The 25,508-nt window shown below is 38.5% G+C and overlaps 1 protein-coding gene across 1 annotated transcript; it reads right to left on the reverse strand.

The window, feature by feature from the left end:
• Window positions 1–18,252: 18,252 nt before the first annotated feature.
• Window positions 18,253–21,041, reverse strand: LOC112916816 (regenerating islet-derived protein 3-gamma-like). Its single transcript, XM_025994675.2, has 6 exons — window positions 20,977–21,041; window positions 20,589–20,677; window positions 19,908–20,026; window positions 19,561–19,698; window positions 18,816–18,942; window positions 18,253–18,532 (listed from the first exon to the last, which is right to left on the reverse strand). The coding sequence occupies exons 2-6, from the start codon at window positions 20,665–20,667 to the stop codon at window positions 18,465–18,467; spliced, it is 531 nt and encodes a 176-aa protein (XP_025850460.1). The 5' UTR covers window positions 20,668–20,677; window positions 20,977–21,041; the 3' UTR covers window positions 18,253–18,464.
• Window positions 21,042–25,508: the final 4,467 nt, after the last annotated feature.

Raw genomic sequence — 25,508 nt, forward strand, 5'->3', positions numbered from 1 at the left:
ATTTGTTACTTGATTGGACCTTTATCCCACCATTTTTGTCATATTCTGCTGGTAAAAAGCAGGGGCCATCCCACATGAGAAGATGAGGTTACACAAAAGGTGTCAATACCAGGAAGCAGGGATCATTGGAGGACATCTCAGTGGACACTACTCATATTAACTAAAGCTTTGAAAATATGTTTTCTGATTCTTTTTCTTTCTTTCTTTCTTTCTTTCTTTCTTTCTTTCTTTCTTTCTTATGACAGACACAGAGAGAGAGAGAGGCAGAGACACAGGAGGAGGGAGAAGCAGGCTCCATGCCGGGAGCCCGTCGCGGGACGCAGGACCACGTCCTGGGCCAAAGGCAGGTGCCAAACCACAGAGCCACTCAAGGATCCCCTGTATTCTGATTCTATTAATCAAGTAAAAAATAGAAATCAGAAGTCAGTAATTTCAACTGATATCTTCATCTTATCATTACCAAAAAACACCTAACATTAGCCATATTTATCTGTAACTGCTCCCTTACATGCTACTTCCCTTCAGGGCAGAACTCTAAGGGACAGTTAAAGTAAAAGTATAGAAACAGTCACAGGTGCCTTCCAACATTAGCATTCTAAGGTATTTTTCTTGTTTTTTTTTTTTTTGAGATTTTATTTATTTATTCATGACAGACACAGACAGAGACAGAGACTCTGATGAAGAAAGCTGCCATATTTTGAACTGCCTACATGGAGAGAAACTTGGAACCTTCATGGTGATAAACTAAGGGAAGCATACAGCTTGCAACTAGCAAGGAACTATGCCCACAGTCCAGAAGCCCATGAGGAAATGAATCCTTCCAATAATCATGTGAGTTTGAAATCTAATCTTTTTCCTGTCAAGTCATCCATGGAGTCTGCAACCCTGAATGACATCTTGATGTTGGCTTGCGAAAAACTCAAACACTTATTATTAATAATTTCTATAGGTCAGAAATCTGGGCCTGATTTACAGAAAGGATGAAATAAAAAATATTTGCTTTTAGGTCACTGTATTTGGGGTAATTATGTAACAATAGCTAATACAGTTTCCTAGTATGATAAAAGGGCAAACGCGCCTATAGTTTTAAGGCATGTGGTTATTTTTCTAGAAGAAGTACCAAATTGAGTATATTATTTTTTTAAAAGATTTTATTTATTTATTCATGAAAGACATAGAGACAGAAAGAGAGACAGGCAGAGACACAGGCAAAGGGAGAAGCAGGCTCCATGCACCGGGAGCCCGATGTGGGACTCGATCCCGGGACTCCAGGATCGCGCTCTGGGCCAAAGGCAGGCGCCAAACCGCTGCGCCACCCAGGGATCCCTAAAACATTTTTTTAGTGGAAGTGTATATCTGTTTTGGGTGGTTGGTTTGATTATCCTATGCCCATTTATTAGTCTTTCCATATGTAAAGGTGTGGGGGTGGGAGGGATTTTGTTCAACAAGTTTGTCCAAGAATGTCATGAGCTGATCTTCATTTTAAGTTAGAAGTGAAAAGACTAGCTTGATCTTAGCTAAGCACAGTCCAAATCTAGGAATGGATGTCTCATATCTGGGTAAGTTAATGAATAACGCTGGGATATGTCACAATTTTGTACATTATTCTACTGTAAATCTCCTTAAGGTAGGGATAGAACAGCTATTGTCAACTGTCTCAGGTTAAGGCTGGACCTAATAAAGGAAATAAGTAGTCAGGAACAGACCTTAGCCTTAAGGGAGATTTTCTTCTCCTTCCAAGGTGTCTTACCTTAAATTTAAGCAAGAAGGGTATGCTTCAGGCCTTGCTGTTCTAAATATGGTCTTCAGCATGATCTTGGAGCTCAGGAGAAATGTAGAACTTTAGGCCCAGCCTCCAACCAGTTGAATTATAATGTGCATTTAAACATGGTTCCCAGGTGACTTAAATGCACATTAAAATTTTGGAAGCAGGGAATCCCTGGGTGGCTCAGTGGTTTAGCACCTGCCTTCAGCCCAGGGCGTGATCCTGGGGTCCCAGAATCCAGTCCTGCATCAGGCTCCTTGCATGGAGCCTGCTTCTCCCTCTGCCTGTGTCTCTGCTTCTCTCTCTCTCTCTCTCTCTCTCTCTCTCTCACTCTCTCTCTTTCATGAATAAATGGATAAAATCTTTAAAAAAAATTGGAAGCATTGTTCTAAAGTACATTTGGGTGAAATAAACTGGTTTGTAGCTCAGAGCATCAGGTTCCAGACCAGGCAAGGGAGCATCCTCTGGGGATGATGATCTGGGCTTGTGGGATACAACCTTCAGTTGTCAACTTTACTCATCTGCTAACACAGTCTTTTAAACATAGCCTGGTCCCAGCTACTACTGAGGGCACTGAAAACAAGTTCTCTACCTATGATTGCCATAAAGCCACATAGTAGTTTTTAGTAACAACCTGAGAGAATGGGGTCCAGAAATTTGCTGGAGGTGGCCCAAGGTAGAATAAACAGAAAATGTAAGTGATACAGATGAAAATGGTTGGCTGAGGAGGCAAGCAATGCCAGTAGAGTTCTGTGAAACACGCAGGTGTCCCCTGAGAATTCCGAGTGACACAGAGAAGGAACATTAGAAAAACTTGGGTTCCACAGAGTCAAGCAGGATGAGAGCTTCAGTATCAGTGAAGTAGGCAGTGTTACCTCATTTGGTAGTCACATTTTGGTGAGATCCTGACAGTCTGGGAACACAGACAAGGAACCCCTATTTCAGAAACTTTTCAATTCAGCCTCAGGTTCCAGTATTGCTAGTTGCACCCTTGATGTGTTGTTCTCTGTGTGGATTTAGCCTCCAGATTTTTCTAAGTCTTTGCTACCCACTCCCTTGTGAGCATCTGGCTTCCACTGCCTTTCTAATTGGAATGTAACAGGACATGTCCCTGATTCTGGATATGCATTTGATTCTTTTGGTTCCAGAGCCTTCTCTGGCTCATTTCCCTACTCCATTTTCATAACAGAGCTCACAGTAGATCTGCACTCTACCCTTACTTTGTGTCTCCTCACAATGCCTGTTTGTAGGATAGTGAGAGGCAGGGTGGTAGAGGGAGGATGGTTAGGGCATGTACAGGAAGGTCTGGGTATGACATATGGTGCTGAGTTTCTGATCATAAGCAAAACTCACTCAGAAGACATAAGATTTCACTAAAGAACATAATAGCTTACCATTAAAACAACAAGAAGTGACAAAGCATATGCTTGTGACTTACAAAAACTGCTAATTAAACAAAATATGCACATGCTGGCAGCTTACTAAATGTGGTATGTCACCACTTAGATTCCTGGCACCCTCAACACCCCTCTACCCCCATCTGCCAACATAATCTGAGTTCTGCAGACCATATATTCCATCTGTTTTTCCATTTCTGCAGTGCCAGATCCCGCTTGACAAAAACTCAGGAATGCTCACCAAGAAAGACAAGTGGGAGATCTCTTCAGGAGATCCTAGCCACTTGCTGGATCTTGGTATGAAGTGAGAACAGCTGGTATCCAAATCTTGCGAGCTTCAAGCTGACAGCTCTCAACACCATTGGGCTCCAAATAAGCTTCCTCTGACAGGAAAGAAGCAATAATTGGAAATGTTCCAAATATGATGCAGGCTATTTATTCACTCCCAGAATTAAAAGCATTCACATCCAACTGCTAAGTTTCTAAGATGTATGTAAACCTACAGATTCTCTCAGGTAGAAAACTGGTTCCCTACTGAACAAAAGCCATTGGGTTCTTTGCTTCTTCATATTTCTCTAAAGTTTCTAGTGTCTTCATGACATTCTTCTCTTTCCTTTACCTCACTCTGCTCCCCGCCCCAATCAAAACCTTCAGTTTAAACTTCCTCTTGTGATAAAAATCAAAAGATACCATTTCTGGCAAAAGAATACAGGCATAGGGAATAAGCCTTATGGAAGGAAGGAGATGGTGAGTGGGTCAGGGTTAGGGAAAGCATCCTAAAGAAAATTTGGGTAAATCCAGAGGATTCAAAGCACTGAGATCCAAAGGTAGCACTGTAACCTGTATTTTAGGAAAATAGCAGTATCCAAAGATAAACTTTTAATCTGAGTGACCCTCTAGCATATCCTTTCCTTCAGACCTTTCAGAAACTATTTTTTATTGACTCTTAAGGGAAAAGAATATAGGATCTTAAACTCTCTTCCAGAAGATCCCATAATCCCACATTAACATTGGTCCTCCTCTAAATTCTGCTTTTTAGGACCAGAGTATGTTAAATCATAGGAAGGACAAAGCCTTATAATATTGTAATATTAGTATATTGTCTCTTCCCTCACCCTCCACATCTTCCTTCCTCCCCCTGTGTCACTACAGTTAATTAATATTCCTAAAGGAAGCCACTCAAGCAATTATTATCTCTCTCTCTCTCTCTCTCTCTCTCTCTCTCTCTCACACACACACACACACACACAAATATTTTGAAGCCTTCTATTCTATAGACAGAGAACAACTGGCATAATTTTTAAAGTTCTGCCCCAGTAGTCATCCTTATACAAATGATGTGCTTAACCTCAGAACTGATTGTCTCACAGATTGTTTTAGGCTTTGGACACACAAGACTTACCTTTTATGAAAAAGGATTCATTTGGATATTCAGAATGGACATTGCTCTTATCCAAATAATAACCAACATTTATTAATGGTGTCCAAGAACAAGGTATTTTATATAGTTTCTACATATATTAACTTATTTAATCATCAAACCAACCCTATGAAGCAAGTACTGTTACTTTACCAATATTGTATATAATATGCAGGAAGGGAATCCACTAGAGCATCTGGAGTGATCACAGCCTTGCCAGCATCTTGATTTTTCCTGGTGATATTAGTATCAGATTTCTGGCCTCCAGAACTGTAAGAAAATAAATTTCTGTTGTTTTAGGCCACCAATTTCTGGAAATTTTCACAGCTGACATAAGACACTAATACAATATATAACAAGTGAAGAGGCAGAAGAAATTTTCCTCAGTCCAAAGTTCTAGCTGGACTAAGAATTAAACGGACAAAACACTGAATAACAAAAGAAAAAAGTTTTTATTATGTGTGAACAGAGGCCCAATAATGAAAATGAGACCTAAAGAAATGAAAAAGACAGGCAGTTTTTATACTCTAAATTTAGACAACGAGACAATAAATCCGGAGGAATTGACAGGACAAAGAAAGCTTAAATTTAGGACCTTCAGTAAGTAAGAATTCTAAACAGAATTTGGGCTGGGACAGTAAATTAGTAAAAAGTAACAAGGATTGTTTATGCAGGCTTCTTGGTTTTGAATTTCCCATCTCTGGTGATGAGAATGTCTCTTTACCTCTTTCGGCAGAGAGGGTACCTTTCACAGGAAAGATTTATTTCCTGCTTTCAGGGGACAGAAGAGGTTCTGAATATCCTTCTTTCATGAGTTTTCTCTTAAGTAACTTTTATTTAAAATATTAAATATGCCAAAATGGCACATTTGAGGGAGGCCTGCCCTTGGCACCTACACTGGCTGAATAGAATCATAGAAGACCCTCAGTGTATGCCAGTTCTCTCCAAGATGTTGGACAGAATATAGAAGATTAAGAAAACCTGAGGATTTCAGTTATAAAATTCACCATCTCCTTAGTTAGCTACATCAGGCTTTTCTCTGCTTGAACTGCAGATATTTTGTATCCAAAATGCTTGAGGCATGGGCACATGGAATTTCTGTACCAATGAACTTATCCATTCTTCTGCAAAGATCATTTCACAGATATCATTCTGAAAGGTAACACATCTTTAGAAAGTGGCTATGAGAAAAAAGATGGCTTTCAAGCTGATGAGTGAATTTTCAAAGGGATCTTTAGAAAACCTTTACCGCTAACAGCATTTTCCAGTATGAGCCATGCCCAGCTGGCTGGCATAGTTTGAAAAAAAAGTGGCTGAATCTTCATAAGGTGAGTCTATTGGAGATTAGTTTCTCATGATTTAGTGCATTGCTAATGACACAGTGCATAGCTCCCTAGACCCAGATGATGCTAATATTTCAAAGATTCAAAGATGTCTTCCTCCTTAATTCATCCTACTTATTCCAATAGCAAATTGGTAGATTTCCTTCTACTCCCCGTAACTGTGGGGTCCTTTGTTAGTGTTAAGCATGGGTAGAAGTGGGAAAGGAGTTGGGTGAATCCAAATGTCTAAGTATAATTTCATGTGGCTTTAGGTGGTTTCTGCATTCCTTTTCTAGGTCAGAAACCTCTCAAGACCTATTTCAGGAGGCAAGAGTTAGGAGTTCCATACATTTAAAGATGGCCACTAAGTATTTGAGCATAAGTAGCTAGCATGATACAGATGTTCTCAAAGTATCAAGCAGGTGAGGACTCTAGGGAGCTGATGCCTAAGGAAATGCAGTATAGCTGGATATGAGGCTGGGCTTCTAGGTTCATCAGAGCTGTGGGTGTGAATCACTGCCTCTGAGATGGTGCAGTGAAATGGAATACTTACAGGAATCACCAAGGAATATACATTTGAAATCTAGGCAACCTAAGCCAATACAGAATGAAAGTTTAGGGGGAAAAACTACTAATTATCCATAGAAGAAATGATGAGTATATTGATATAAATGGATAAATAAAATATAATGGAATATTAAGTAAAAGTCAAATAAGCTAAATCTTGACTTAACATTAAATGAAAAAAAGTTGCAAGAAGTTACAAATACTTGATAAAATTTATGTATGCTTTTGAAGGACATAGATTTATAGTATATATTATTTATTGATTAGTTCACATGTAGTTTTAAAAAATTAAAAAGTAGAAGAGTATCCAGAAAAATTTATTATGGTATTTACCCGGAGAATTCAAAATGAGGGTTTTTTTCTTCTTATAAAAATTAAAGATTTTAAACAAAGGAGATATTTTTGTTCATAAGTGCTTGTTTAATTAATCTCCATTTACTAAAAATAGTTATACTTTTAAAAGAGTGTATAAAAAAGAAAAAAATAACTTTTTTTTTCCTATTATGAATGGAGTTAGTGTAATTTCTTCAGATTTTTGGAAGAATGCAGGTAAGAAGAGTCCAGTATGCTTGGTCCCATGATAGGTTTCCTTTGCTAAAAATGAATGATCACTTAATTTAAAAAAATAAAACATAGTACTTTGTGGCATATTTCTTTTCAATGTGAGAGTTTTGATTACTTCAAGAAAACTTCAAACAAGCAGTGAATTTCCAAGTATAAAAGACCTAATTCTTTAAAATGCATGATAAAATATATCATAGCTGGCATGACATAAAGAGGGAACAGCTGCAAGATTAAAAAAAAGATTTAAAACAAATAACAATTCACAAAGATCTCTATGAAAATCTTTATTGCCCTCAATAGCTGTTTACTTATTGAGATAGTTATCCTTATTGCTTACATATATGGCTGGCCAAATTCCTCATGCAAAGCAATAAAAATTGAGGACTTTTCGTATGTCTTGAGAAATGCCTTTTTCAGGAAACCTTATTTCCCAGACCTTTAGTATTATCAAAAGCCTCAAAGTTCTGCCCTCTGACCTCACTTCACCAAGTTTACAGGAATTCATTGTAGGCCTTCCGCATCAGATATCCTTTGGCAGGGGATCCCTGGATGGCTCAGCCGTTTGGTGCCTGCCTTCAGCCCAGGGTGTGGTCCTGGAGTGCCGGGATAGAGTCCCACATCAGGGTCCCTGCATGGAGCCTGCTTCTTTCTCTGCCTATGTCTCTGCCTCTCTCTCTCTCTCTGTGTGTGTGTGTGTGTGTGTGTGTGTGTGTGTGTGTGTGTGTGTCTCATGAATAAATAAAATCTTTTTTTTAAAAAAAGATATCATTTGGCAATCTCTGATAGCTGGAGAGCTATCTAGTATTAATGTGTCTCCAAGTAGAGTGATATCTTAATAAGCCTCCAATAAGGCTTGGAAAGTGTCAAGGCTGTGACTAATATGTGGTGCTGCTGGCCTCTTCCAGTAGCTATATACTACTTTCTACCCTTGTCCCAGGTATTTTTAGAGGTATCATTTCCCTCTTGCTTTAATTGTTGACAGTCATATGAATAAGAGTCTGTCTAGCAAATATGAGACTGGGGGGGAAAGGGGCTAAGGAAGTGAGGTCTTTCTGTGGGCTGCTGTGTTCTGTAGGTATAAGGAAACCTACTTATAATTTAGTCTTTTCTACCTTAAAGGAAAACTCTAATTGATATAGCACATAATTTGTGGGACTTTTTGAGGGAGGCATTTTTATTTTTCTTCTGCCTAGAACTCTAACTTTTAAAAAATCGTTTATTTAACATATACTTGTATTGCATGTTCTATGTGCCAGGTACAATCCTAAGTTCTTTACAAATAGCAACCTATTTAATTCCCATAACAATCTGCTAATATAGGTGCTATTATTGAATGTACTTAAAAGATGAAGGAACTAAAGATCAGAGGAGAGAAGTCATTTAAGATCAAATAGCTACTAAGTATTGGAGCTGGATTTATTTGAACCCAGAAAGTTTTACTTCCAGGTCACTTTTTTTTTATACTAACAAAGCTTGCTGATTTCCCTCACTTCAGTATCTTTATAATCAACATATCCAGCTCTTTGAGGCTTGATTGATTTCAGTAAATAACCACCCTTCATTGATCATGGCCATAGCCATAGAGACCCCACAAGAAGACCTCAGAAAGTGAATAAATGTAAAAAACAAATGCCTAATACTTTTTTTAAGTTGAAGTGTAACTGATACACTGTGTTACATCAGCTTCAGGTGTACAATTTAGTAATTCCACAGTCCGTATGTTATACTATGCTCACCACAAATATAGCTACATCTGTCACTATATAATGCTATTACAGTGTCACTGAATATATTCCTTATGCTATATCTTTCATCCCCATGACTTATTCATTCCATAACTGGAAGCCTGTATACCCCACTCCCCTTCATCCATTTTTTTCTGTCCCCCTACCGCCCTCCCCTCTGGCAACCATTGGTTTGTTCTCTGTATTTATGGGTTTGTTTCTGATTTTTGTTTGCTTATTCATTTGCTTTTTTAGATTCCACATATAAGTGAAATTGGATGGTTCTGTCTTTCTTTTTCTGACATATTTCACTTAGCATATTATCCTCTAGCTTCATCTATGTTGTCACAAATGGGAAGATCTCATAAAGGTGGCTTAGAAGGGATGTAAAATATTACATTGCATACATATATATATTACATCTTCTTTATCCACCCATCTAAGGATGGAAAGTATCCAGTACTTTAACCCACAATGTGTCTTTCAGATACAAAAGCATCACCAACCTATGTGTATGTGTGTGTATTTGTGTCTGTGTGTGTATGTTTGGGAGAGGCATATTGTTCTTCCCCATCTCAACATAAGTATAAGCAAGTTCCACTCCTGGTCACAAATACATGGGATCAGATACATTGAAATCAGGATGGAGGCTTAGAAAGACAGAGAACAAGTCAGAACCCCTACCTCTCCTTTTCTCATGTGTCAGCTTGGGTCCAAGGAAATAAAGGACACAAAAGCATTAGGGAAAGAACTAGCTGTTACAGAAAAACATCCCTGATCTTTCCCTTCTCTAAAGCTCAGATCCTTGAATAGTCAGAAGTGCATACTCTATCAAGCTAAAGGTATCTTATTTATTAAGTTTGTGTATGGGGTCTCCAGAAAATTTATAAATTCCTCAAATCCAGAAGCAGCAGCTATTTTCCTCTAGATTCCTCTTCTATATAACTTCGAATTTGAATTATGAAGGGATGGCAAGGGTAGAAGCTCAGAGCCCTACACAGGGATGATATAAGGAAATTGTTGCACCAGGAAGAGCCTCTTTCTGGTACACCCTGGGAATTGTCACAGATGAGGTGCAGTTGCCCTTCCCACAGGTAAGTTGGCAAACTATGCAAGTCAAAGGTGGCTTTGCCCTTCTCCAGAAGCCACCAGATGCTCAGTTCTCATGACCCCGAGCAATCCAGGAAGGAGCAGAGACCTTCAAGGAATAGTGATGGCTAGGGTTGGCAGGTGGCATGAGGAAGCAGGCAGATATTTTGTGAGCCTGTAATAGGACAATCTGTGAGACACATGGACACAGGAGGCAGAGAGAAAAGATGAGCAGTGTCTCTGTTTGGAACAATGGAGAAAGCAGTTTGAAATTCATGTAACTGACTTGTTCAGCATCATACTGTGGAAGAAAAAGCGGTTAAAATTCAACTCTTCTTTCTTCCAGTCTGTTTTTTTTCCCCCTCATCTTTTTTAAGATCCTGCTGTTCTTTCTTTTGTCAAAGTCCCTGCACACTCCCCGCAGAGTCCTGCTGGATCCTTGTTTCCTTGGCCTTCCCTTGCCATCTGTTTCCTGATCTGTCCTCTGCCTGCATCACTCTAGCATATCTGTATTTACCAAATGGCTCCCTTACTTTTACCATCTCACAGGTAGCCTGGAAGCCCATGCTGCTCATCCTCTCCTGAGCACACTTTCAGATCAATCAAGATCACACACTGTCTTGTGCAATAAGACCTCCCAGAACATTCTGAATATCTCCCTGATGGGATCCTGCTGGACTGACCTCAGTTTCTGACATCTAGTGGAATTTTCTATTGGTTCTTTCGACATGGGTGTTTTCCTTATGTTCCCAGTTAGAGAATGCAACGGGGTTAGAAAGAGAATTTTCTTTCATAATATTTTTCCTTAAGCAAGGCCTGATTTAGGCTTAGGGGATACCAAAAAATAAGTTAAGATCTCTTCATTATGATCTAGGAGGCACAAGGTCCTTGATTCTCAGAGAAGGTGATTATGACTTAAAAAATGGATTCCAGCCTACCCCTACATATTTCATCCCATGGAAACTCTGTGCGTTAATTCACTTTCCTTAGCCCCATTTCCTTACTGGCTGCCAGCTGAGGACCTACTCTAAGTCTAAGCTCCATTTCTTAGCACAAGGCCACCTCCATCTTCTAAGCCAGCAATGACACAATGAATCTTTTTGATGCTTTGAATTTCTTGACTTACCCTTATGCTGCCAATCAGAGAAATCTGCTTTTAAATGGCACCTGTAATTAGATAGGACCCACCTCAATAATCTCCCAGAATTCTCCTTTTTTAATTGATTTACAGTCAACTGATTAGTGACCCTAATTGCCACTTCAAGACTTTTTGCCACGTAAGGTAATATGACTCAGGAGTTGATACCGTATTTACTGGCTCTGCTCACACTGAAGGGGGGATATTATAATAAGATCAAGGGTCGATGAGGGGTCATTAGAATTCTGCCAGAGTTTTCTGCCATTCTTGCTTTCTTGAGATGGACCTCACTCTAACTTGTAATGGGAATAATTCCCCTATTTCTCTTATGAAAGCACCTGAAGGACATGAGACCTGAGAAATTTCCTCTCTGACTTTGCATATACTTAACCCCCTGTGTCCTTTCTTCCAGCCAGCTCCTACTTGTGCAGAACATCAACTCATAATTGCTTCTCTCCATTCCTTTAGAGAAAATTTAAATTACTCAAGCTATGGCTGCTAATCCTCAAGAACAATTCCTTTATTCTTTTTTTAAACAATATTCTATTCATTCATTCATGACAGACATACAGAGAGAGGCAGAGATTTAGGCAGAGGGAGAGGCAGGCTCTCTACAGGGAGCCAGATGCAGGACTCAATCCCAGGACCCCAGGATCATGCCCTAGGTAAAGGCAGCCACTCAACCGCTGAGCCACCCAGGTGTTCCCCTTTTCAATTCACCTTCCCATAGTAAAGTTCCATGAAACATTCTACCCCCTTGGGATACCCTGAAGGGAGCCTGCTTCTCCCTCTCCCTCTGCCTGTGTCTGCCTCTCTGTGTCTCTCATGAATAAATAAATACAATCTTACAAAAAACTCCACCCTCTTGCCCCAAGTGAGAATGTTCCTTAGAGTCTTATCAGGCCAGGCATTCTTTAATAAAAGTGTTTAGTTTGATTTTCTTCCCATATTTGGTTCATTGTCTTGGAGAGCCATTTCCAGAAACCCCTTCAGGTATCCCTACCCTTGAGTCTCACAGAAAGGACAGCTGAGGAAGGCCCGTTCTGAGCAGCACTGTACTCTTTACATTGAATGAAACATGATCTTTATCTTTATTCTATTTCTTCTTTGCCCTTAGTATAAACCTCTTTTTTTTTTTAAAGATTGTATTTATTTAGTTATGAGAGACACAGAAAGAGAGGCAGAGACATAGCAGAGGGAGAAGCAGGCTCCCTGCTGGAAGCTGGATGTGGGACTCCATCCCAGGACCCCAGAATCATGACCTGAGCCACCCAGGTGCCGCCACTTAGTATAAACCTCTTGATTTGATTTGTTTCACTACTCAGTGTTATCAGGACAAAGTGGGTTACAGGGCTGAGATGTTTTTTCTTTGTTTCTTGTACATTTTTATCATTTGAATATAAATAGCTATAGTCATATAATGAACATCAGAGTCATAGTCTGCCTTTTAATATGATAAGGATTATGGTGCCAAAAGCACTAAACATTTGAAATTCTGGTAGGATTTTATGAAAGACAAATTAGAATGTCAGTGGCCGTTCAGGGGAATTTGTGGTATGAATACGACAAATCTATTTGTGTGGTACTTTATAATCAAAAGGTTCAAACATTCCAAAAATTTTATCATTAGTATCTTGAAAACTGTTGTACAAATAGCTTTAGAAACAGAAAAACTCTAAAAGGAGGAAAATTATAAAATTCCTTCCATTAAGTATTCCTGAGAATAGGCTAATAAAAACACAATCTAACTCCCAAACTCCAATGGTGCTCTAGCTGACTTTCTTCCTACTTGTTTTCTTACAAAATTCCCCAGTCTATGACCCATTTGAAGTCCATCATATTTGATATTAGCAGATATTTCAGAAGATTATTTGACTAAGATTCAGTCTTCCTCTGCAGAGTGGTTATTGAAAAGCTCAGCTGTCCCTAAGGGAAGAATGACAGGACAATCCTTAGTACTATGCAGGACTAGACACTGACAGGATGAGGTTGGTAGTACTTTACATCTATGAAGGGAGGCAAAGAGAAAAATTCATGGTAGGGTGCGGAGGGAAGGTGGGAGGGCAGGACAGCCAGAGGAGAAGGCCAGGATAGAAAGGCTGATGGGTGTAATTAAAAAAAAAACAAAAACAAAGACAAAAAACAAGGGACCTGCATTTTTCTGAAATCAAAATGCAAGGAAACAGTGATCGAAATTAAGTGAAACTCAGGGGGGTCCTTGGGTGGCTCCGCGGTTTGGCGCCTGCCTTTGGCCCAGGGCGCGATCCTGGGGTCCTGCGTCAGGCTCCTGGCATGGGGCCTACTTCTCCCTCTGCCTGTGTCTCTGCCTCTCTCTCTCTCTATGTCTATCATGAATCAATCAATCAATCTTTAAAAAAAAAGAAATTAAGTGAAACTCAAGACCCTTCAGTTAATTTTCTTCCAATATATATAAAAGTTACTTAATTTCATGTCAAGAACTATGAAGTCTCTGAAATATCGCCCTGCTTGCAAGGTAAGTTGGCCAATATAAATTTCACTGATAATGGCAGAAGGCAAAAGACTTGATGACTTGAGCAGCATGAGCCCTACATACTCACTGTACTTTACCTTACCTCCAAGTCCCAAGTCCCATGGGTGGGGGGACATAGATGGGCTGATGCAGATGCCTTCATATGCATTGGGTTATATTATAAGGGAGAATTTTTTTGAAAGGTTTTATTCATTTATTAATGAGAGACACAGAGAAAGAGGCAGAGACATAGACAGAGGAAGAAGCAGGCTCCTCACAGGAAGCCTGATGTGGGATTCAATCCCTGGACCCAGGATCACTTCCTGAGCCAAAGGTAGATGCTCAAGCTCTGAGCAACTCAGGTGCCCCTAGTTTCAGGTATACAGTATAGTGATTATATATTTATATATATTCCATATATCACCTGGTGCTCATCATGATAAATGTACTACTCTTCATCCCCCTCACCTATTTCACCCATTCCCCCACCTGCCTTCCCTCTGGTAACTACCAGCTCATAATTTGAATCTGTTTTTTTGTCTAGTTTTTCTTTGTTCATTAGTTTTGTTTCTTAAATTCCACATGAGCGAAATCATATGGTATTTGCCTCTCTGATTGACTTCCCTTAGCATTTTACTCTAGATCTATCCATATTGTTGCATTAAATGGCAAGATGCCATTCTCTTTTTATGGGTGAGTTATGTTATAGATATCTATATCTATATCTATATCTATATCTATATCTATCTATATATCTCCCACCTCTTTATATATTCATCTATCAGTGAACACTGGGTTGCATCCATGTTTTGGCTACTGTAAATAATGCTGCATTAAAATTAGTGGTGCATATATCTTTCTGAATTAGTGTTTTTGTATTCCTTAGGTAAATACCCAGTAGTGTAATTAGTGGATCATGTGTTAATTCCATTTTTAATTTTTTGAGGAACCTCCATACTGTCTTCCATAGTATCTGCACCAGTTTGCATTTCCACAAATAGTGTGCAGGTGTTCATTTTTCTTGACATCATCATCAACACTCGTGGTTTCTTGTGTTTTTGACTTAGGCATTCTGACAGATGTGTGGTATCCATTTTCTATTTTCAAAGGTATTTATTTATTTATTTATTCATTCATTCATTCATTCATTCATTCATTCATTTGGAGAGAGAGGGAGTATTATAGAGAGGGGAACAACAGAGGGAGAGGGAGAGAGGAAATCTTAAGCAGACTCCATACCCAGTACAGACTCTAATGCAGTGCCCAATGCACGGCTTGATCTTATGACCCCGAGATCATGACCTGAGCTGAAATCAAGAGTCAGCTGCTTAACCAACTGAGTCACGCAGGCACTCCTTTTCTTTTTTTAAAGATTTTTCACTACACAGACATCCTTGACAAAACCGTTCAGAACTAAGTATGGGTGAAAAAAAAGACACAAGTCACAGATGTTGCTGGTGCAGAGAGGTATTGTATGTCATCTCATATAAATAACAAAAAAAGTTTTAAACAAATACATTTATTGTCCACCAATCAGGAAGTCAAGTTTCAAAGACTTTTCTATTTAACATAATAGTTTGCTACTCATATATGGGTGTTTGTTCTTTAGAGAATTGGTTTGGAGGTTAGGGTAGACATTTACTGTATTATTATTATTTTTTAAATTTAAAATACTAAAATGTAATCTCGAAGGTAGAATTTTTACACTGAAGTCAGGTTTGCAGAAAATACCTACAGTTGGACTCAATTGGAAGAATTGTCATCTTTTAAAAAAATCATCCTCATTTGGTACTATCAGATTCTACATAGACAAATAGTGGTCACTTTTATGGGTGTGGGGGAAAAGACAATGAGGATATGAAATAGGCTGGTAGTGGGAGGAATAGTGTGTCTATTCTTCCTTGCTTCTCTGTCTCTCATGAATCTCTCCCCAGGTATCTCCATTATTCCCAGGCCTGACCTCTTGCATCTGCTTCTGGACCACTTTATTTCTTCCATTTTGTAGTCTTTCCTGGAAGACTTTTTCCTCTTCCCTCTGCCTCTCAGTCACCTGAGAATTATGCATCTGTGAGTCCTCAGAGAACAATAACATTCCACCTTTGCCTAAAGGAAAATCCATCCTGAATGTGGAGAGGATACCTTGGGCCCTTCCAGCCTCTCCATTGGAAGAGCCTCTCCCCATGCTGGGAATCTCTCTGAGCCCTTATCACTTATGTCTCTTTGTAGTGTCTTGGGTTTGCTCTGCTCATTTGCTAGGCTTTGATTTTGGTTCTGCTTCTCTCTCAGATCCTGTTATGACAAATCTTTCCCCTCTACTCCAGTAAAACCATTCAAACTGGACAGTGAAGGGGAGACTGTAAAAGGAGAATGTACAAAGGGGGAATATGAAAGGGTTCTTTATTACCTCCACCTCCTCCTACTACTACATGTACATTTTTATAATTTAACAAACATGAAACACTTCAGCGTAGTTTATAGTGGTTAATATCAATTGAATAGTACAACATTTTCTAAAACTTACTTGGTTTGTTGAATGTTATATTATTTTTAATTTTATGTTAGAGAAGATAGAGTAAATACTTCATGACTATTTGCAATGACATTATATATATAAATAATAAAATTATATAAAATTATATAGTTATATATAATATATAATTAATATATAATATAAAGTATAATAATCTGTAATATAATTAATACATAATCTATAATTATATAAAATTATATAAAATCATACATAATTTTATATATATATAATTTTAAGAGTCAGAAAGTACTTGTTTCTGGGAAAATAGTTGGCAGCAAAGAACTGGTTATGAATTTCCTGCAAGGTTAAGGAATCACTAAGTAGCCACTTGGTTTATAGAGCCAGAATATGGATACCAAGTGGCTTTGTTGGAGTTCCAGATAAATATTATAATATTTAACACATTATAGGAGAGTAGCGATGTCCAGTCTAAACCCAGTTTGAGAGAAAAGTTTTCAAAATATTTAATAATTCCCAATATCACAGATTTTTCCAAGTGTCCTCTTAATTATCTATTTTTACATTGCTCTGAGGAGAGGGCAGTATTTTGATCATATCTTTACCAAATGACTAATTACTTCTCTAAAATATATAGTATCACCAGCCTAGATTTGAAAAATCATGTTATCTAAACTTTAAGTGCCAGTGGGTCAAAGGGAGGCTAAAATTAGCCATGACATATTTACATAATTATTTGGGCAAAGGGAAAATACAAAGATATATTCACAATGTAAGCTGACAAGAGAATTAAAGTACAACCAAAGATATGATAAAAATTGGAAGAGTGATATTTTGTGACAAGATAGAAATGCCCAGAGAAATAACTGTTGTCCCTGAATGAACTGAACTCAGAACCTACCTTACTTTTAGGTATTTCAGTTAGGTGATGCAATACATATACTTATTTTTTTGAGCCATATTATGCTGGTATCTTTCTTACCTGCAACTACAAATGTCCTGTCTTATACCATGGGATCCTCCAACTGAAAGAACAAAATGTGGTCCTTACAACTCCTTTCTAAAGGAGGAACTCAAATTAAAATAGGAATTGGCACAAGCACTGTCACTGTGAATTTTTCTGATTTTTATTACTTCAATCAGGGCAAAAACTCAAGACCCATGGTGTTACACATCATAAATTCATTTAAACCGATGGAAAAGTGTTTCCACCAAAAATGCTTTAATCAAGGCAGTCTATCTTAGAAAGAGCAAAAGAAATTTAACAAATATTCATTTTTAAAAAGTGACAAAGTGCATTCATCTCAACTATTTATTCAAAAAGTGATAACCTCACCTAGCAATGTTGTAGTATTCTTTGCTTATATGGAAAATTTTGTCAGTGGTCTCATATGAGATTCTTTTCATAGAAAAGAATTCTTTTCCAGATTAGGAAACTAGCCAAATACACTTTTTTCTATAATAGAAACATGTAATTAGGGAGAGGTGGTGATAAGATGGAAGGCAGATTAGTGGTCTTGGTATATAGATAGTTCCATGAAAAGTCTGGGTCTTGCCTGCAGTCAGTTAAAGGGAATTTATTCAAAAGAGCATCATTCTTTTTTCACTCAAAAAATAGTAACAAAAATCCTATCAGATGTTAAAGCCATCCCAAATCCAGTCCTGACTGAGATAAGAATGTTTTAGGGCAAAAGAAAGAGGACCTAGTTGAGTCTGTTCTCACAAGTGCCCGCTAGGGACAGGGGAATGCATAGTTCGGTGGAGCAATGCCCTCTGACCATGGCAAGGAAAGTAACAGAATTTAAAAGATATTAGGAGATTGTACAGTAATTTGACATATCACTTATATGCCTGTCAAAGATAATAAAAAATAGGTCCATATATTGATTATTTGTTTTATCCATCTAATTATTTTGATTTATTTATTCATAGTCTGTTTTACAAATATTGATGAAACCTATTAATTGTCCTTCAGTCTGATACTTTAGGAAGTACTGTTCTAAACATCGTTTGAAACTTTAAACTGGTAGTGTTATACCATCAGACCTAGGGGAATATGCAGCAGAATGTGTGGGGGAGCAATGTGCACACCACAAACCTACACGAGCAGTATTGAAACACCTCCCATTACAAACAGGCTAGTAATGCATATTTAGGAACTTTTCCAGAAACCAGGATGAAATTGGGCAAAAGAAAGACCCCCAAGGACTTCCTACTCAACCACTTCTTCCTACTAAAGGTTTCTCTATGAGACAGAAATGCACAAGAGAGACAATTGAGACAAAACATTTATTTTTAATTTTGTCACTGGAACTCAAGTTATGGAAGACACAGCAGTATTTTAGATAAGGCTGAGAAGTAGGGAAGGTCATAATGATGTGGCCAGTTTGGAGGTATGGGAGGATATTTATTTGAAGACTCTAGGGTGAGTATTCATGCTTGGTCCCATGTCCATGATGAGCTGCATGTAAAACTCAGGTTCCTGAGGTCTCCCCAGACCTAGTCCTTGAACTTGCAGATATAGGGTAGCTTCGTAGCACAGTTATAATCTTTCCATTTCAGATATCCTAGAGAGACAGAGGAGCTCAGGTAAATGTGGCTGGTAGAGCTCATGAACCCAAGAGAGAGGCATCCCAGTTTCTGGCCTAGGATTCAAAGCCTCCTTCTCACCCTCACCAGTGTCCTACTCCAGAGAAACGAGACTCAAAAAAAGGAGAGATGAGAGGGGATGGTGGAGACAAATCAACACTACATTTTCTAGGTCAGGGGGATTCTCTGAGGGTCATGCTGAGAAATGGGGAAATTGAGGATGAAAAAGTCTGGGCAGAAAGTAGCTTCTCTGTTACTTACCTGTGCTTCTTGACAGGCTCCCACAATAGCCAGGATTTGCGATGGTGGAGGGGTCTTTCTCCCAGGCAAAGTAATTCAGAATATCAGCACTACTCCACTCCCAACCATCTGCATTGGGCTCATAGCCCTGTAGAGGATGGAGGGTGGTGAGGTTGAAAGGCCATTAGAGTTCTCCTTGCATGAACCCCTCCCCAACATCACCAAATTTTCTCTGCTCATCCAGATGCTGCCCTGGAGCCAGAGCTCTCCTCTGGGAAGGAAACTCTTCCTAATTCCTTGCTTTGATTGGCAGATCCCAAAACCAGTAATCGCAAAGACCAACAGAACCATTCAGAGTAACACGTTACCGACTGAACAGCAATCAGTGGTACATTTGTGATTACCCTCTGAACCTCAAAGACAATGTCTGATCTACAGAGCAAAAATGGATCCTATGTTCATTTAGGATTCCCTCAGCACAGTAAGTGCCGACTCTGTGAAGCTTAGAGAACTGAATTACAAGGCCTCACATGGGAATTGTGCAAAAGCATGACCGGAGGCAGATTCACTTCAGCTGGAGACAAGGGACTTCCACAGAACTCAGCTGTTCAGCTGGCTGCAAGACCTTTCCCTTCTCCCTAATGTCCTCCTAGATCTCTGAGCTCCAGGGCTCTCTAGGGCATTTACTGGGCAGGCACTGGGGACAGGGAGTGGGGCTGGGGGGCAATAGCAGCTTGAGAGGTTATGAAGAGAAATGAGTGCATACCTCTGTGGGGTCATGGAGCCCCATCCAGACATATGAGTAGGTGTTCACACTGTTCTTGACCAGGGAGGCCACAAAGGATGCCTCACTCCCACTGAGCACAGACACAAGGTGTCCCGAGGGCCTCTTCTGGCAGGCCATCTGGGTGGGGAAAGGAGAGACTCAGGGGGAGCCTGAGACATAACTCGGGGGAGGGCAGGGCAGAGGTAGGAGAGAAGGGGTATATATGCAAGAGATGAGGGTGCTCAATCTCGCCCCTTCTGGAGAAACTCTGGAGAATGGAACCCACCCCCTCAGGTCTCTAATGTACTTTCCCCTTAAAACCCCTAACTGAAAATCCAAGTACTCACATCAGCATCCATCCAGGATTTGGGGGTCATAAACAAGGCATAGCAGTGGGAGGCATAGGCCTTGGAGCCTTTGGGACAGGTGATCCGTGGGGCAGGCACGTCCTTCTGGGAGTCTTCACCTATGGTGGAAGGGAGTCAAAGAGAAGGAAGAAGTGAAGAGGAGAGTGGGCATCAGGGTAGGGAGGTGATCTAGGGGAATATCTATGAGGCTGGTGCGTGGGGAGGTGATGTCAAAGCCCTGACTGTCTCTCACCATTGCTTACCTACACTTTCAGGATTTCTGGGTCTTGAACCAACTGCACTAAGTGAGGAAACTTCTCTCCTCTTTTCCTCCTTCACCTTCAAAGCCCAACCCTTCCACACACTAGGCTGACCATTCTTGCACTGGATCCTCATTTTCCTTCCCTATATCTCATTACTGACCCTTCATGCTTTTCCTCTTTCACCTTCCAACATAAATTAGACTGCAGTGACAAAATGTAAATGACCTCCTTGTGGTGCTAATGGGCCCCTGAGATGCCTGTCACCCCTGGTTACTCTGAAGGAAGGAGTGATGATGGGCAAGTTATAGGCAGCTTCATTGTGTGGGTAGATATGTCACCATTACCACAGGAGCCTTTTTTCTTCCTCTTGGCCCTGAGCATTCACAAGGACCCAGTGCTAGAGACAGGGCAAGCTCACCTCGGACCTGAGACAGGACCATCAGGCAGGAGAGCAGCATCCAGGACATGCTGGGGAGGGCCATGGGAGGCAGCATCATGTCTGTGATCCTAGGAAGCAATCAGAGATCACTAAGGAAAGAGTAATTAGAGAGAGGGCAATTAGGGAGGGCAACTCCTCTTCCTTGTCTTTGTTTAGTCCCCTAGGAACAAATTGATCTCAGTGACATCTATCCCCTTGTATATCTCTGGAAAGAATCAGATCAGTTCACCCTCCTACCCCATGAGACCTGCCAGCCAGCCTGTGCTGAACTAACAGATGCTGTGTCTCTGTCTCTGGCAGGGATCCTCCTGTACCTTCCCCCCAAATATGTACAGTATAACTCCTGCCACTCTCAGCTTCCACTCACCTGTCTTGCAGGGATTTGCAATGGTCTGTCAGTCAGGTTGGGCTTTTATAAGAAAAATTGAAGGGCAGGCACTGAAATAAATAACAGGAAAGTGGAGGGGTCAGCAGTCATGGAAAGGGCTTGGCATTGGTTCAAGGAAGTTGCTACCATAAGAAGGAGTCTCTTCCCAGCAAAGGCTGGGAATTGCCACAGATTTTGCCTCTTTCCCGTTAGCAGGTCAGCCCTTTCCCCAGGAACAGGTGAAATTTGTTCTTTCGCTGGCTCTTCTTCTGTATTAGGGGCTGTTAGCAGGAATTGTAGTATTAAAAAAGGGGAACATCTAATGGAGTAATTCTTTTAGTTGATATTCAAGAACTCCCTTTTTTAAGCATACATATATATTTCTTTCTATTTTGTGTAGTTAAATTAAATGATCTTGGATGATAAGTGGAGGTGAGTATGGCAATTACAAGTATCACAGTTATCATCAGTGAGAGTATAGAAGGATCTGAAGTCAAAAATGGGGATGATTATTTCATGGCTGCATCTTAAACATGGTGGCTAATTTTAAGGAAAATCCAGAATCATTTGATGATTCAATAGGTGAGCCAGGATATTAAGGAAAATCAGATGCTAAACTTGCCTTACAGTCTCCTGAGAGGTGGAGCTTACCTGTGGTAAAATAAGAGACAATATAAATTCAAGCATAAGAAGATTAGAGTCAAATGATGCAGAAGCAAAGGAAGTAAAAAGAGGGTTAGAGTCAGAGCAGTGATTGGATGAATTGTAGACATTGTTCTATCTTGCATGTAAGTTGGAGATGTGACATCAAGATGTTCACTACCCTGGGCTGCTAAGAACCTCCTCTGCAAGACTATCATTTGGCTCTAAATGAAAAGATGTTTATATCTGATACATTCTTACTGGAAGAGGAGCCAGTTTCATGTAAAGGTACTGAGAAAAGTTCCTCAGTCAGGTTTACTTCTGAGTTAGCAATTTTGGCAACAGAAAGAAACATGTGGCTCATACTATGTGTTTCAGGTGTGGTTTAGCCAGTCCTGGACAACGTTAAGCTGGGATTTTCTACAGATCTTGTCTCTCACACTATTGTGTGTACATGTTTACAGTAAGGATTTGTGATGAAGTCACGCAGTTATGCTCATAACTGATTTATGTCCTCAGATTCCAAAGTCAGTAGAACCTACAAATAATCTAATAAGAAATATAGCCAACATATTCTTTTGTTAAAAAGGAAAAAGGAAGTATTATATCACAAAATATATACAAAATATGTAAATACAAAGCCATAAATATAGTGAGTGCTCAGTGGAAATTAAAGTTTAAAAGTATAAGAATAATACACCATACAAATATGATAATTAAAATGATTGAGAAAAATCTTGCTACATTAAAAAAAATTACTTGAGAAGTGAATAATAGCAATTAGAAATCTAGAATGGAGTATGTTCTCAAATTCTTGAAAAGCTCAGTGTAATTGACCGAAGTATCTATTTCAGGTTAAAAGAACCTAAAGAGATATAGTAATTTAATCACATAAGCAAATTTTAAATGGATCTTGATTAATAAAGTAAGTCATTTCAGGGACAACTGTGATATATGAATATGGGCTGATATTTGATAATCCCAGATACTTAAATTTTCTCTCTTGTGATGATGGTATTATAGTTAGTGAATTTCCTTCTACTTCTGATATTTACAGTGAAGTATTTAGAGGTGAAATATCATGCTATCTATGACTTATTTTCAAATTATGTAAGAAAATGTCTGTGTTTGGCATGAGGAGAGGCCAAGGAAAGGGAAATAAAGCAAATACATTACAATCTGGTAACAATTACTGAATCTAAGTGTAAGATACAAGAGCATTATACAATTCTTTCAATTTCAGATAACTGAATTGAATTCAATTTTCAAATATTCTTTCAAATTTCAAAATATGTTTCAAATTTTCCAGATAGAAAGTTATACTTTAACTTACATGTTCACTATCAATTATAATACATAGGTATTTTTCCCATAATTACCATAAACTAGAAAGAAATAGCTTAATATAGAGCAATATTCATGTTGAATCATATACAGCATATGCATTAAAAATAACTTTTACAAATTCAAATGAAATACTAAAATATTATAAACAAATAATATTTAACATTTAGCTATGTAAACAGTTTACAAATAAAAACAAGAAAAAAACAATGAGGAAATTGATCTTCTGTGTCCATCCAGAAAAAAATTACATCTTCAGAGTTAAAAAGAGTAATCATCAGACTCCACCTGTCAAAGCAGAGCTTAACTAGTTTTGAAGATGGAAAACCTCTAAGTCCTGCATTTATCTTAAGAAGTAGAATTATAGGCATTCTCCAAAATTTCTCTTTTTCTTTTTAAAACTGTACTTATTTTTCTTTGCTCCAGAATCTTCCCCATTGCTAGGTTAAACTCAAACCCTCCTATGAAAAGTTATTAAAACTCGGTTTTGTTTCTACTTTAATTGAAACAAAGTTATAATATATCTTAAGATTATAGCATCTCTAACTGCAATGTAAGACTTGTTTCACATGACAGCTCACCAAACTCAGTAAAATTTGTTATTGTTTTATTTGTAGTTATTCTCCTTAGCAATCCTCATTAACCAGGCAATGAAAAGTTTGATTAAATTCTATCTTTAAAAAGTTAATTTTAGGTTAGTTACACTGTACTTCTTGGTGGTGAGTAAGGAATCCTTACTCTTGGTTTGAGCTTTACAAAGTTTTGTTTGCCAAAAGATATAATGTCCAACTTGTACTTTTTATACATATTAACTTCCAAGTCAAACAATATTTGCAGATAAACCTTAGTATGATCATTCCTAGAATTAATTCAAGGGGGGAAATGATCACATTGCGGGAATCTAGGATATATCTTACAAGAATGGTGAAATATGAAAAGTTCCTGGAAGATGGTTCAGCAGTACTCATATAAAAAAATAGCCTTGAACATATTTTATTGGAGATTTATCACTAAAGCACAGCCCGTTGGGATATATTAACCAAATACTCAGGATGCTACTTTGGTCCTTTCACCTTATCCTAAACCTGTCAGAAGAAATGGGAAAGGAATAAAATGAGGTCCCATATACTTTGTGAACCAAGGCTGACTGGCCAAACCTCAAAGTCCCTGAGGCCAATAAGGGAAGTTATCAGAGCACTGTAGAGTTGATACCATTGGGTTAATCATATGTAAGTAATGAACAGTAACTATTTTATCACTTGTGCAGTTATTGAGGGCAATTAGGTTTTTATCAGGAAACTGTCAATTTTTATTTGGTTTCAATGCCTCACATTGGTCTTGGAACAGTTCCCTGTTGTATATCATGTTAGTTCTAGTATACTTATTGTGTATTTTATAAAGGCTATTGTTTGTTATTTATTTTCTTTTAGGATGAACTAGTCATAATACAAAGCATTCTTCATTTGGGGGAAAAAAATTAAGATTGTGTTTCCAACTGATTACCATCAATTACAATCACTTTGTTAATGGCAACTCTTCAGACCTGAAATGCATTTCCAGAGCACATAGTTCTTTTGACAGCAAATAAAAATCAGAAATGCTTTCATAGCTATGTTGCTTTTATTTTTATTATGAATTACTTTATGATAGAGAACACACTTAGTAAGCATCTATGTATTTACCATCTAGAATGAACAACAATGATATCTTGCCATCTTCATATCTTTTTTTTTTTTTTTTTTTTTTAAGAAATAAAGCTGGGATCCCTGGGTGGCTCAGTGGTTGAGAGTCTGCCTTTGACTCAGGTGATCCCAGGGTCCTGGGATTAAGTCCCACATCAGGCTTCCTGCGGGGAGCCTCCTTCTCCCTCTGCCTCTCTCTGTGTCTCTCATGAATAAATAAATAAAATTTTAAAATGAAAGAAAGAAAGAAGAAAGAAAGAAAGAAAGAGAGAGAGAGAGAGAAAGAAAGAGAGAAAGAAGAAAGAAAAAAAAAGAAAGAAAGAAAGAAAGAAAGAAAGAAAGAAAGAAAGAAAGAAGCAAAGAAGTAATAAAGAAATATCATAGCAGTTACTTCTTACTTCTTATGTAATTCTCACTTCTTACTTCTCCATTAGGAATTTTCTAATCCTTCCAACTTACTTTTTGAGCATTTATTGCATATAGATATATCAACCCTATATAGTATTATTTCATCTTGCTAGATTAACATACCTGAGTCATATTTTATATAACATTTTAGATTTTTTTTGTTGTTGATTTGGCCTTAGGTTTTAAAGTTTACTCTGAGATAAATACTTCTAATTCTTTGAATTAACTGCAGTGTAGAATTTACTAATCTAAGTATCTAAGTATCTTAAAACTATGCAGTGGAAATTTACCACATTAAATTGATTTTAAGATGTGAAATTTGTCATAATTTAAAATCTCTAAAATCTAGGGGTGCCTGGGTGGCTCAGCTGCTTAGGCATCTGCCTTCAGCTCAGGTCACCATCTCAGGGTCCTAGGATGGAGCCCTGAGTTGGGTTTCCTGCTCAGTAGGGAACC

The sequence above is a fragment of the Vulpes vulpes genome, chromosome 8, assembly GCF_048418805.1.
Source record: "Vulpes vulpes isolate BD-2025 chromosome 8, VulVul3, whole genome shotgun sequence".
NCBI lineage: Eukaryota > Metazoa > Chordata > Mammalia > Carnivora > Canidae > Vulpes > Vulpes vulpes.